We start from the raw sequence: 14,579 nt of genomic DNA, 5'->3' as shown, positions 1-14,579 counted from the left end.
TACAGTGAACGCCCCATCCTGTTTTTAATATTATTACTTTATTATTTTTAATCTCTGCCTCTCTTCCACAGCATGTATTTCCTCCTGTCTCCCTCCATTCACCCACAACCAGTTGTGGCAGGTCGATGCATCTCCCTCCCTTCCTGTCAAAAGGCAGTTTTTCCTTCCCACTGTTGACAAGTACTTTTTCATAGAGGGTTACAACATACAGCACCTTGAGGTGACCATGTTAAGGTTGTTCCTCAAAAAAGTAACATATTACACATTACATTACTTTTTACGTTACTTTACATTATCGTTACTTTTCTTAAACACAGTGCAGTACGTTATTCAATTGCTCGCTGGAGAAAGTATTTAGTTACACTACTTTATTGTTACTCTGTTAAATGCACTCTCTCATAATTACTAGTTTACAATATTAACCTGAGGCTACAGTCCCCCACACCAACACAAATGGGTACCTTTTCTTTTAGTGTTCATGTATGAACGCAAAGCCGACAGCATAAAGCAAAAATGAAAACCAACCCAAGAAGAATTCAAAGCTATTGCCACAGTGATTCTACTTTAAACACATGAACAGGTAGAAACACAGACTTCAGCCCAACTACTCATCAACTTGTTACCTGTTGAAGTTCAGGGTCTGGCTGCTGGGCTGGGGTCAGGATTCACTCAGCTTTAACATCTCCCTAGGCTCTTGGTTAGCTTAGCGTTAGCATGCTGCCTGCGCAGATGCTTGCAAATAGCAGAAGTTGTGTTAGCAGCATAACGCAGGTGTTTCTGTCCTGGATGCAGTTTACATTCTGCTGTTGTGCTCTTATCGTTTTGTTGAATATAAATAAAAGCAATGTCCACATCTCCACTCCTGAAAAATGCACATCACTCTGCCATTTTCGTCCTCCTGGCACATAAACTGAAATCAGTGCACAGGAAGAAAAGAAAGCATGCTTGTTTGATATTTTTCTTTCTTTCTTTCTTTCTATGCTCCTTGCGTGCAGATAACTGAAAAACCTTTGTAACGAAAGTAGCGATATAATTGTAACAGTTTCTAATGCATTACACCCCACACTGATGGTAGGCTGTGGTGTTTAAAAGTGTGCCAAGAAACTATCCCCACACCATTACACCACCGCCACCACCCACCTTGACTGTTGATATAAGGAAAGAAGGATGCATGTGTTCATGTTGTAGCAGAAATCGAAACTCAACAGACAAGGCAATGTTTATCCAGTCCTCTGTTGTCCAGTTTTTATTAAGCCTGTGCTGCTTGCACCCTGAGTTTCCTGTTCTTACAGGAGCAGCACATGGTGTGGTCTTCTGCTGCTGTAGGAGAACTGTTTCAAGGTTTGATGTGTTGGCTGTTCAGAGATGCTCTTCTGCATGTACCTAAGAGGTAACAAGTGGTTATTTGAGTTACTGTTGCCTTTCTATCGGCTCAAGCCAGTTGGACCATTCTCCTCTGGGATCAACAAAGCTTTCTCACCCAGAGAGCTGCTGCTCAACTGGATATCTTCTTCTTTCCAACCCTTCTCTGTAAACCCCAGTAGATCAGCAGTTTCTGAAATATTCAGACCAACCCATCTGGCATCAACTTTTCTTCCCCATCTGATGCTTCTGTTGAAATTTGGTCGACATGCCTAACAAAACGACTGGTGATTGTATATGATTTAGCCATTATGTGACATTAATGCCATGTGGATAGGAGCATTGCTGTTTTAGAGACATCTTAGAGTTTCATTAAAGGTTAAAGGTCATCACTTACATAAATTTGTATTGATTTCCCCTCTTTCTATGGGGTGTGCCAACAAATGCTCCCCAAAGATTTACAGAGCCGTCACATCCCCTCACTGAATGCACCCAGAGTTAATCTTCCTCGCTTTTCTGCCTGTATTTAATTTGTGTTTAATATTTTTTGGTAATTATATTTTTTGTATATTTTTGTTGAGTATTCTCAAGGGTTCTGGAGACTTTGTGAAACATTCATTCATTATTCACTTCAGATTAAATACCCTCAGGTTTTTGAGCCACTATTTGACGGTTTCTGTTTAATAGTTTCTTATTGCTATTCGAAGTCTCATTTTAATGCTGTTAAAATGTTTATTTAGTGAAAAAAGTTTCTATTTCATTCAATGTTTCTTGTATTTCTTCAATATTGTAAAGCTTTTGTTTAATTTCACTTAATATTCTCATGTTTTTGGCTCAGTTGTGCATTTGAGCAGTGATTTCTTATTTTTTGTCATGTTTGTCTTCCTTCAGTGCCCTTGAGTTCTCACTCTTTGAGTAATCTACATTTTTTATTATTAGGCATTTTCAGATAAATATAGTTTATCATTCAGACAGACTCAGGAAATGTAAACATTTCTCAAATATTCTGGTGTTTTAATTCCAATGTTTTTATTCCCCAGGCATTCTTTAAGATTTAAGTTTTCTTTCTTGCTACCCGTCAGTCACACGAGGCCAGGGCGCAAATGATTAAGCTCGAGGTCCTGAAAGTAAAGTTTCGTAAACACCAGCAACACATGAAGAGAAAAAAAGGTGCCATTATTTAAAAGTAGAAATGTGTGTCTGTATTTGCAGGGGTGACTCTTTTGTAGTGTTACACATCAAGAGCAGTTTGAGTGAAAAGGGGGGGGAAATGAGAGAGACAGAACGAACCAAAGCTTCAAGGCATAATACTGTAATTGGAAAATTGTGCAAATGCGTTTTGGAGTCATGTTATATAAATGGCCAGCAGAGATAATGCCTGAGATTCGAGGCATGGCCTAATTGAGAGTAGGAGATGGAGGAGGAGAGGGGTGTTGATGCTGAGGGGGCAAATGAAGTGTGGGTTTTAAATTGGGAGAAGAAAATGTGGATGGAAATGGCGTTTTCAAAGACATGGGAGGGCGGCACAGGGAGAAAAAGAGCCGTTTCTCTTTAAAGGGGAGAGGAGGGAAAGAAAGAAAGGGAATAATTCCCACTTTCTCCCTTGCTCTCCACACCTGTGACCCAGCAGCCAAGCGGCCCCAGCTATTTCTCCAGGTTTTTTCTTCTGTTTTTTTAATGCATACAAGTCTCTTTGGTTCCCTCACTCTGTATGATTGATGAGTCTCAGTTAGACCTGGATCCCTGCCACGGCCCAGGCCTGATCAGGCATGTTCTGGTCATAACAATGCCATCAATATGTGGCTGACGGCTGTGCTTGTGCATGTGTGTGTGTGTCTGTGCATATGTGAACGTGTGTTTATAGTGAAGCATAAAATAGAAACATACCATAACCCTTAAGAACCAAGATGCTTTAGTGGAATTTCCGTTTCCTGCCCCTCCGAGGGATTAAAGAGGAATGTTGTTTAGACACAGTTCCCCCCACTGATTGGAATTTGAATCACATTAATGAGCCCTTTCATGAATGATCTAAATGTTACTGTTTGACTAATGAACTCTCTTTTCATGTCTCCCCTTCCCCTCCCCTCTCGGTTTCCCCTTTCTTTGTGCCATCTCAGGTTTCCTCCGTAACCCTGAGATTGACCAAAAATCTGCTTGATATTTGATGAGCAGCATGTGATGAAAGGCATTAGGAGGTCTGCATTATTTATGAATGGCGAGTGATGCATTAAGCCATTAAATATGTATATGTACATTACATGAGAAAGAACATGTCCCGTTGCATGTCATATTGATTCTGGTGTGAGTTACGAGTCTTCTGTATGATGCCTATGAAAAAACATTAAGAGATTGCACACCAAAATCACTTAAGAGCTCTATTGACCGCCTTTCCCTCTGGATCCCCCCGGTCACAGTCGAAAAGTTGCAGAGTTCTGAACCCGCTTGCTTCACCAGATCAAGGGTAGCGTCTGCACGCGCAGCAGATTTTGTGAGCAAGAGGATTGTGTGAAATAACGTGAGGGGGGAAACTAAGATGCGGTGCCAGCTTACACCGTTCGAGGAATCGTACCAATGTTCCTAAATTCTTTCCATCATCTGGCGCGGTGTCGCTTTTCTTCTCCAACTTTATTTTTCCATCTGTGGCTTCGTGGCCTTGTCAGAACTGCAAATGGCTTGCCTAGTAGACAGCGTTGTAGGAAGCAAAATGATAAAAATCTGAGGCAGATAACCACCGGCAGAACTGAAAATAAATTACTCAGTGCAAAGGGAGAAAAAACCCCCATTAAGCTGTGCTTCTTCACCTTAAAAGACCCTGCTCTTGTTTAGTTTACATCACTGGTGATAATAATTAGTATGGTGGCCACACGCTGTGAATTTTTTAATGCATTTTTTTGTCAGCTTGAAAATAAAGTTCAACTCCATTTCACAAATAAGACGTGAGTTTGCTTGTTGGGCTTGCTGACTAAGTGTGACGTTAGACTCTCCAATAATTCAAATCTTTTCCACAGTCAAAAAGAAAAATCTTGGAAGTCCTCTTCTGAATTAGTATTCATGGTCATGGATGAATATGTAAGTTAAATTGTTCCCAAGCCACCACAAGCTGCTGGCAGTTTCTGCTTTCCCAGGTGACTTGTTTCATCTATAAAGATGTTCCAGCCGCCATGCTACACGATTAAAAAAACATAAGACATGCACATACTTACATCAAGTGGGAACTCGTGAGGACGGGGTTCAGCTGCTGACAAGTAAATAGACAAAACCAAGATGCAATCAAAAGGATGAATTACTGCACACTACAACCACTGTATGCTGCCAGAGAGTCTCCTAATGCTGCAGCAACATATGCAGCGAGGACACGAGGCTAATATTTGATTTAAGGAATGACGAGGAAAAATGCTGCAGTGCACGCTGCAATGCTATTTTTTCCCTAGGATTTTTTTGTGTGTGTGTGTTAGTGAGAACAACAGAAGAACCCCCGTGGCAAATCCGTGCACACACACACAAACACACACTTGCAGAGTCACAAACACAGAGACATACACAGAAAAAACATGCAGTCACACACAGTAGCTCAGTGGGGGGAAGGATTTAATAAACCCACAGTAACATGGATCTACGGGGGTGTCTCGGGACCGAGCCAGGAAACCAGATGAATGTACCTGCCCTCGGGCACAGAAGGAAACAGCAAGGGTTGGGTGGGTGGACTGGAGTGAAGGGCTATAGTGTGTGTGTGCATGTGCATGTGGGGGGGGGGCAGTGAAGCCACAGGCACATTAAGCCTCTCATTGCCCTGACTTTTTCTTTCTTCTGCCATCAGTCTCTTCACTCGCCCACTCTGTCTCTGCTCACATCATCAGCCACAACGAAAGCCATGCCTACAAACACTGATGTGTTTGTCAGAGAAAATGCCCAATCACTTTAATAGCATTTCATGCCATCTCCGCTTTCACCAAGGACTTGGAGTTTGCTCCTCAGTCGAATAAATGGGGACTGTAATTTCAGACAAACGCAATGGAAATGCCGAGTGCAGCCAATCAGATTTAATCATGTATGAAGAAATGTAATTCTGGAGGACACTGGGGCAGAGCGGGTTGATATGGATATTAGTTACTATGCAAAAAGGCGTGTCCATCCTCCCCGAATATGAATTTATGAAGCCTGCTTGTGATTTCAATCTGACTAATGTATCAGAACAAACCCATCTGTGCAGCACTGACCCCTGAGGTGAGGGTTTTTGGAGGGGTTTGGAGAGGAGGGGGCACTGAGAGGGAAATGCTTCGAGCGTGGGCGACTGGTTTGTGCTCCCACCATGTACGAAGGTGGTCAGTGGGAAGGCAAATTAAATCTTTTGCCCACATTCATAAGGCTTTGAAGAAGGGGGGATGAGAAAATGAAAAGAAAAACATCACTCCAGACCAAGTTCCATGGGAAAAATTTTATTTATCAATATGCGGTAGTTTCCAAACTGGTGGAACGTTATTTCCATTGTAGCTGGTGCCAACAGGTTATGCTGAGAAGCTGCAGAAAAAAAAAGTGAACGGCAAAATGAAATAAAAAACAAAAAACAAAAACTCGACAGCTGTGATTCAAACAAAGGGAAACGAATGCAACAGGTTCTGCTTACACATGCACATTGAAAAATAATACTGTGGCTTTGAACAATAGCAGAAATCAACCTACAGTGAGGCTCATGCCACGAGCGACCAACATCCTTGTGCTAAATTGGGAAGGGAGTGATGACAAAGGAGAGGGGCGGAGGGAGGGAAAGAGAAGGAGAGAGCATCTTTAAAACAAAGGACCGCCTGGGAGATAATGAGTGGTGTAAACCAGATGATTTATTGGTGAGCGCAGTACGGCCACACACTCATACATGGCCTCCTTTTCTCCTCCTTTCTCTCCCTCTCTCTACATCTCTCTCTCTTTCTCAGTCTGGCCCGACAGACTTATTAAAACTGAGGAAAGATTCATCTTTGCGGGCCCAGAGTGTTTTACATCTTATAATGGAGTGGAAGGTGCAGGTAACTCAAAGGCAGTGGAATAACACAGTCTTCATATGCAGAGTTAAGTGCCGTCTCCAACAGGGAAGGGCCTTATCACTCACAGCTTCAGCGTGACGCATCCTTTTCAAAGCCACTCTGTGACAAAGCTTCAGTCCTGAACAGCTTCTAGTACAATTTGTGTTTAATGGCAATGTAAAAAAAAATAAAATAAAAATCTGAACCCCATTTTTTTTCTTTTTAAAACACATGTGGTAACAAAGAGTTTTCTTTATTTTGACAATACTGGACAAAGCTGCACAAAAAAGGCAGCTCATGTGAACTTTTGCAATATTAACTCTAAAGGAAAAAGTAAATAAAAACATGTTGCAGAGACCAAAAAAAAAAAAAAAAATGCAAGGATTCATACAAAACACACTTTAAAAAGACAGCTATTTACAAACATCCTCCATTACAAAAATCTAATCTTAATTTTTTTGTCCTCGTGAGCAGTGTTCAGGTGAAATTACATCTTAAATCGGGCTCTATCCATATATTTACATTTACTGTTTTATACCCACCCCGCCCACCCCCCAAAAAAACAAAAAAACTTGAATAACATTAAGTGGTTTACTAGAATGAATGAAAATGAGATATGGGTTTGTGGTAATTTGGTAATGACTCCCTAAGCTGGTGTAGGTGAACGGATGCGCGGCGATCCGAAACAAAAATATTTGATCTAGATGTGTTTCGCAGAGGGCCGCTGAGGGCTGCATGCTGAGTTAAAACACAGGACCACAAAAGCACAAGCAGCTGTTTAGGTTGTTAACTCTGAGGTTAACGACACGCACAAAAAAAAAAAAGCCACTGGAGTCTTCCCAGAGTCTTCAAGCTGGGCTGCCTTTTAACTCAGCAGTGTCTGTCGGTGGATGGCAACAGTATGTGGCAGCGGATGATGGGTGTCTCTACCGGTGGATAAACATTAACCGGCAGCCTGACCGTTTGACTGGAGATAAACCTGGACCCGTCAGTCTTGGTGTGTTTGTGTGTGTGTGTGTGTGTGTGTGTGTGTGTGCGCGCGCACATGTGCGTCAAACGTCAGCTCATGTCTGCGTGCCTAGGAATGGCTGTCCTTATCTGCTCCCCTCTCCTCTCGCACATCATTAACCGGGACTGCGGCACTCTGTACTTTGGCAGCCACACTGTTTGGAGCACCTACTTCCACATTCTCCCCCCCCCCCAAAAAAAACCCAGGTCTGTTCAGAGGCTGGACCACAGAAGGGTACACTTACACACACTCACACATGTGCGCATACGTACAGAAAAAAACTGCAAATATAAGCACAAATAAGCTTCACACATATGAGCACCTACACGTTCAGCAGCGAGCCTCTGCGTGCACACACACATCCAGCCGCAGTAAATCCTGTTCCCGCTGCCCTGGGCTGTGTGATAGCTGGTCTGCAGTGTCCTCGCTGGCTGAGCACCTTGACTGTGGAATAATTTGCGCGGCATTTTTATTCACAGCACAACTGGTGAGAGGAGGGGGGGTGAACGCTAAAAAAGCTACCTCCGCCTCACCCGTCACCCCCTCGTTCCCACCGCCATCACCCTCGCAGGTTAAAGCCAAGTCACAGGAACATTTTCTCTTCTAGCCGCCGCTCTCACTCTCCCTGCTCCCCGGCTGGTGAGTGTGGGCATGGAGATGGCACACAGATTAGTCACACGCTGGCGACACCACTAACTGTGCACTCCACTGACTCATCCACAGATGGCAGCCAATTGGCATCTGATAATACTGTAGCTCTGTGTTCAGCTGTAGCTCTCCATCCAACTTATATATAGGGCATCCTACCTATGTAGGCCAGCCAATCAGTGCCAGCCTACGCCCACCTTGCCCAGGCAGCGAGCACGAAATTGTTTGATGCTTACACTGTGGTTCCAAAAGCTAGAATAAACAAATATCAACCTGCCTGCTGTCTTAAAAACAATCGCCCTGAAAGCTCATCAGACACAGTAAAGATCAGTGCCAACTGGAGCACTGAAAGGGTTTTGCAAGAGCTCGGGCTTGTCTCTCTGCAGGCGCGTCGTTCTGTCTGTGTGTGTCATTTTTGAAGCTTGCAACAGTAACCTAGTGTTCTACCTCTAAGCCAATAAGGCTTCTCAGATACCAAACGGGTCTGGACATGTCCAAACACACTAATGGAAGACACACCCTGATAAAACACACACATACACACAGAGAAGTCGTAATGGTAAAGCTCATATCGGGCCAGCAGAGATAGGAGTATTCCTGGAAACACACATACACACATAGACACACCTTGACATCAGCAGTCCAGGTCAAGGTATTTCCTTACGGGGAAGGAAAAGAAGAAAAGAAAAAAAATGGGAGCAGTGGATGATATGGGTGATGAGAAGATGGAGCAATAATGGTGCTCTATGTAACTCTATACATTGTGCACTTGTAGGAAAAGTCTAACAAAATACAACTGCTTTGTGAACTGAATCGGGGTTCAAGGAAATCCTCCATCAAAAATAGTAAGGCAAACATCAGAGGTGCGAAGGGAGAGGAACACATTATTTCACACACTGTGTCTGATACCTGAGCTATCTGGAGAGTTTCCTGGCCCAGCACGGAGCCCCGACTAACACACACGCGTGCGCACACATGCACAGAAATGCACGCATACACACACACACACACACACACACAAACACACACACACACGTTTGTTTTGTAGTTTGTTTTTTTCCAACACTTGCACACAAACTGCAGGCCGAGCGGTGTTCGGGCCTGCGTCTGCCTGCTCCTGCCTTAGTGTGCTAGGGTGGTGTGTTTAACTGGGTGTAGAGCAGACTTTGGGGAACTGAGATAAGTTATATCCCGTCCCTACAAAGGGACAGCGAATGACGAAGTTTGAGTTCCATCTGTTGGTGTCTCCCCCCGCAACCCCACCCTCCTCGCGGTCAGAACACAGCTGGGAGAACGGTACGGGAGGTGGGAGGTGAGGCAAAGTGTGGGGGAAGAGGAGGAGGAGGGAAGAAGGTGGGGATTGTCAGGCAAGCCAAACAAACAGAATAAACCTCTCTGTCTCTCATCCGTCAGCTCCTAACCCCGCTGGTTACTGGTCAGTGCACGGTTCTCCAGATTTGTGCAGCAGGTGGTAGAAATAACACGGGCTTGAAGAAACATCAAGCTCCCCGAAAATGCAAAAGGAAAGTGTCCTTCCCACGAACTTAAGTCAAGCGCTCCTCTCTTTTTTCCTTCTCTCTCTCTCTTTCTATCTCCTGACCGCGACGCCGGCTGCGCAAAAGCGCGTCAGACTTTGTAGTAGATGTTGGCGGGGCTCTGCGGCGGCATCTCCTGGACTATGTAGACCGGGTGGCCATAGTCGCCGCTCACCTTCTCATAGTGAGGGCAGTAGTTGTTCTCTGTCCGCAGCGGAATGATGATGTCGCTAGGCTCCGTCCCAGCCGTGCCCCCCGGCAGCTTGGGGTTGGACAGGGTGCTGAGGGACAGCGCGGAGGGGCGGGGCTGCGAGTGGGCGTTTTTCCTGGCCCGCTTGCGCATCTTAATGAGGAGGATGACGAGGAGGAGGATGAGCAGGAGGAAGATGATGCAGCCGACCCCGATGACGGAGAAAAGGGCCGCTTTGGACCTGAGGAAGCCCTCTGAATCTGAAGACCCGGACTGGTCCTGATTCATGTGGTCTAGAAAACACACATAAAAAGAGAAAAAGGGGGTTTAGGGAGTGTATAAAAAATTATTACCGTGGAAAGAAGGTCAGGAAAATGGAGAATATTGTAATTTATACTTTTTCCTGTCTGACTTCTTGGAGAAAAAGAACGACAAGTCTTCTTATCTTTTTTGGGGGGGCCCATATTTCTGCTATTTCACATTTGGCATTTGTGAGATTTATTAATCAAAAAGATCAAATGCATACATCAGAAACCTGCTTGTCATGCGCTCTGCAGAGTTGCATTTGGCCATGTGTAAAGAATATGTGGTGGTGGTTGTGTGCTTTCCATTCGGGGGGGAGGTGCAAAGCTATCGCCTCTTGTTGCTTCACTCATTTGGTGGCTGGAATCGGTCTAATCGCACTATATTCAGAAGTGGGGGTGTGGGGGTAACAGTGTGCAAAGAAAATATTAATAAAAGCATCAAGCTTATTCTGTTTTCCTTTTTTTTTTGGGTGGTAAATAAGGCTGAGCACCCCCCACCACCACCACTGTAATTTTCATATAGTCCCTTAGAGACAGCAGACCATTTACAGTAAGCCCGTCCTGTCGTGTGCACATCTTGCAGTCTGAATCGACTGCGAGCACTGCTCAGTTTGTTGTTTGCTCAACATGACTAACAGCCCCATTGATGTAATCTAATTGAATCAGCTCAATCAAGAATAGGCCTCTAATGAAATCTGTAGTCGTCACTCAACATAACAAAGATTCCGGCTATGATAGGATTTGTGCCTGGGCAAGTCGTACGACATGTCAAGGTTTATATGGCAAAGGCCAAATGAGATATGGAAAAAAATGAGGAAGGCATATCTGAGCATCTGATTTTATTTTATCCCTTTGTTTAAGGGGTTTGGGGTGGAGGGGGAGACAGGGTTGGTTGTTACTGGTTGGAAAAGAGAATGACTGGCTCCTCCGGTGACTGAAATATGAGAAGAACCAAATCTGTTTTCCATGTATGCACGCAGCTGCTGCCAAAGAGCAGCACTCGCCCCTCTCCCAGCACCACCTCTTTACTGTCCATGACCCCCGCACAGGCACACAAAAGTCTCATAACTCCAGAGACTGCCATCCCCGCTTAATGACTGTGTCTCCGCAATCATCTGGCCACTCCTGGACTTAACCATTTAGCGAAGGAGGGGCTGGCTCCGCTCTTGTTTTTAAACTTTTTTTCATGCCTTATCGCAACCAAATGGCATCAAGGAAAGCTACCGGTTCTGGCCTTATCAGCGAAATCAGAAACTGGAGGAATTTTCTACACTCTGGTCGCTGGAGAAAGCTGGAAAAAGAGGCTGTCAGAAATGTCATTCCTGAAATATCAGCCCCTCAAACCGCATTGCCTCGTCCTTCATTCCGCCCTCCACTTCTTCACTTGACATAATCACTGATCTAACAATGGCAGACAGGCAAAAGCCCAGGTATGGGGAAAAGTGGCATTAGGAAATCTTTTTATAGAGCAACTAGTGTCAAATAAGCAATTATTAAATGAGGACAGCTTATCACATTGGGACAGGCAGAACAGTCTGTACTTGGAGGAAGTTTGTAGCATCGAAAGTTGTGGAGTAAGTCAAAAAGTTAGCACGGGGAGTGATCAAAAAAAGAAAAAGAAAGCGGTCCCTCCTGTGGGAAGCAGCTATGAAAGGTGCTGGTAAAAACAGGAAACAAGGAGGGCCCAGAGCATCCGAGGAGGCTCATGTGACTTCTTCAATTATCGCTGCCTCTAATCTTCATTTATCTGCAATTCTAATGAGGTTTAAAAAGATATATAATAAAAAAAGTGTGTCTTTGAGTCTCCTTGGGTGCAGTACACCCTGTGTGTACAGTATGAATAAGTAAAGTGAGCTGTATTTGTTTAAGGTGGCGTTTCATGTTGTTGGACTGCACCTGTACTTTTGGGTAGTTTTATTACCTGTGATTGTACAAGTATGTTAGCATGCTGACCCCCAAAAATCAAAGGACTGCTGGAGGGGTGAAAAATCCATATGAGAGAATTCAGACTTCATTTTTTGCTTTCTCTTTTGAGGCTAAATGTGACTAATTATGAAGAAGAAGCCTGGAGGCTGTGAATATTCTCTCCCTCTCTAATTTTTTTTCTTTTACATTTCACAAACCTTTATTTTACTAAAATATTTGCACTCGAGAAACTAGAAAGCATTTTTTAATGAAGTGTTAAGCTGCAGTTTATGGTAATAATGTCAGTCAGTCTGCTCACCAGTGTTTCCTGGTATCTCTGCTCCCGGCCGATCCTGGTCAGGCAGACTGGGACTGGACTCGGGTATGGTGTTGTCTGGAACCTCCGGCACGGCGGGGTTTGCATTTGGAACTGTAGGAAACAAAACGCACACAGACACAAAAAAAAACTTAGCCTTGGCGAGCTGCATATGCTGAATTACAATGACTTGTTCTCTGCGACGCCACGGATTACTTTTATTATCTTTTGATATATCTTTTGTGTTGGGAGAAGGTTATCTTTGCGTGTGTTGAAAGTGTTTCACAGGCAAAGATGAAAGCACAAAAAGAGGAAGGACAACTTAGCGAGCGTCTGTGAAACACGCCAATATCCCTGTCCTGCTGTAAAAAACAAAAAAAAACGAGCTCACATCTACATCAGCAGCTCCTTCAGCAAACACTCAGACAGCCATTTCCAACACTGACACATTCATGAGAGCGTAGGAGACAGACACACACACACCGCCGTGCGCACACGCCAATGCACACACCTACAATATACTTACAATACACTTAGGCATGGCAGAATGAGGGTAAAGTAGTTATATATTAACTTTTTATTGTTTTACATTATTCATCATGTTAAAAGGCCATAATATGCCTTATTTATTGCTTTGGCTTTAACTCTGCCAGAAAGAGGCAGACTTCTGAGGAGAAGAGAAGAGAAGGACAGGAAAGAAAATGGGGGAGACAAGGAGAGGAAGGGATTGCATAAGCTTTGAGGTGAGGCGCAAAGGAAAGAGACAGTTTATCTCTCTGTCTGTTGTGATCTCAGCCAACACACTTTGAAGTCTTTGTGCAGTAAACACTGGTGGGTCCACAGCGTGGTTTTTACAAGGGCAGGGTCGGCAGACAGAAGACAGTTATAAGCTATTACCGTAGCCAGCCAGATGGATGCCACAGTACACTATCAGATGCTTCTTCTCTATCAGGCCTTATCTGCATCTGCCCAAAGGGCTGTTCAAGGGGCGTGTGTGCGAAATAGAGAGGAGGGCGTGTGAGGAGGCAATTTACATTCGAGTCCCCCATGGCAAGTTTCTGTGTGTGAGTGTGTGTGTGAGTGAAAAGAGCCTTTCAGTCTAGGAGTGTACTTCCTATTTCCACCCCAGCTTGGCCAAATCTCAAGTAGAGAATGATCAGCGTGGGGAGTGCAGGGGGAGGTGGTGGTTTTGGGGGGGGCGTCTGGCAGATATGATAGAAGAAAAAGGAAGACAAAGGAGGAAAGAAACATGACAGCGTTAATTCGTTTTCTTCTTCTTCTGTTTTTTTTGGAGCATAAACCGCACTGTTCCCCCATATTCTCCATGTCCACACCACCCCATCGCTCCTTACTGATTGCAGCGGTGGTGAACCTTAGGTGTGAGCTGTTGTGCGCTGTCAATAATTGATGAGGAAAGACAGGAGTGAGAAGTGGGAACATTCACGCATGGCAGAGGATATGAGAGGACACAGTGATCTGATTCACTCCATGAATATAGCCACAACACTGTGTCAACCACTGAGCATGTGCAGGGAGTGTTCTAATGTTCTGACCCATTTTTCGAGCGTGTACTGCTGACATTTCCCTTAGCTATGCAGACAGCAACTACCTCAGAACTGCCAACCCACCAGAAGGAGGAGGAAGGTGGGGGACGAGGAGGAGAAAGCGAGTGAGTGAGGGAGACAATGATGGAGCGATAGAAGGGAAAGACAGATTTTGCTGGGGAGAGAAGAAGAGAGGGAGAGAAAACATGAGGGGGAGATGCGATCGAGGCGGTGAGTCAACACATTTCTAATGAGCACATGAGTGACACGAGTGTAGCGGAGGGGATAAGAGCGTGCTGAACAGCAGCGTACGTATAAAAAATAGACTTCCTGCTTCCCCTCAAACGCCCCCCTCCAATCAGCTTCTCTTCTTTTTGAAGACAAAGGAAAGAATGCGAGGCATTTAAAAAACAATTAAATATCAATGTGTCAGAGACGGATGACTCGACGTGACTCTGCCCAGACGTGTTGTCACAGTGAAATGGAAATTCAATGCAAATGTAGCATTAGAAGAATGTGCACATTTCTCACAGTGGAGTGAGTCACCAGAATACAATCGTGGTGAAAGTGCAAAAGGAGTACAAGGGGACATATGGGAAGATCTTGGGGATCTGGCAAGAGGAGGAGCTGGCATTCGAGCTACAGATACGCAGGGAATGTGAAGCAAACAGTCAAACACGGCAGCATCTGGGGTCAGAAGCAAGCAGAGCCCAGGTTTTAGCATTTGCTAAAGCAAAGCCTTATGTGACT

The 14,579-nt window shown here is 44.5% G+C and overlaps 1 protein-coding gene across 1 annotated transcript in view; it reads right to left on the bottom strand.

The window, feature by feature from the left end:
• Positions 1–5,782: 5,782 nt before the first annotated feature.
• The window catches only part of efnb1 (ephrin-B1), a 58,983-nt gene continuing 50,186 nt past the window's right edge, over positions 5,783–14,579 (bottom strand). The window contains 2 exon segments of the mRNA XM_003445909.5: positions 5,783–10,052; positions 12,289–12,399. Coding sequence (XP_003445957.1) covers positions 9,661–10,052; positions 12,289–12,399 — 503 coding nt within the window. The 3' untranslated portion in view covers positions 5,783–9,660.

This window comes from Oreochromis niloticus, linkage group LG2 (genome assembly GCF_001858045.2).
Source record: "Oreochromis niloticus isolate F11D_XX linkage group LG2, O_niloticus_UMD_NMBU, whole genome shotgun sequence".
NCBI lineage: Eukaryota > Metazoa > Chordata > Actinopteri > Cichliformes > Cichlidae > Oreochromis > Oreochromis niloticus.
Note: the sequence above shows the minus strand (reverse complement) of the source record. Positions and strands in the feature narration are given on the sequence as shown.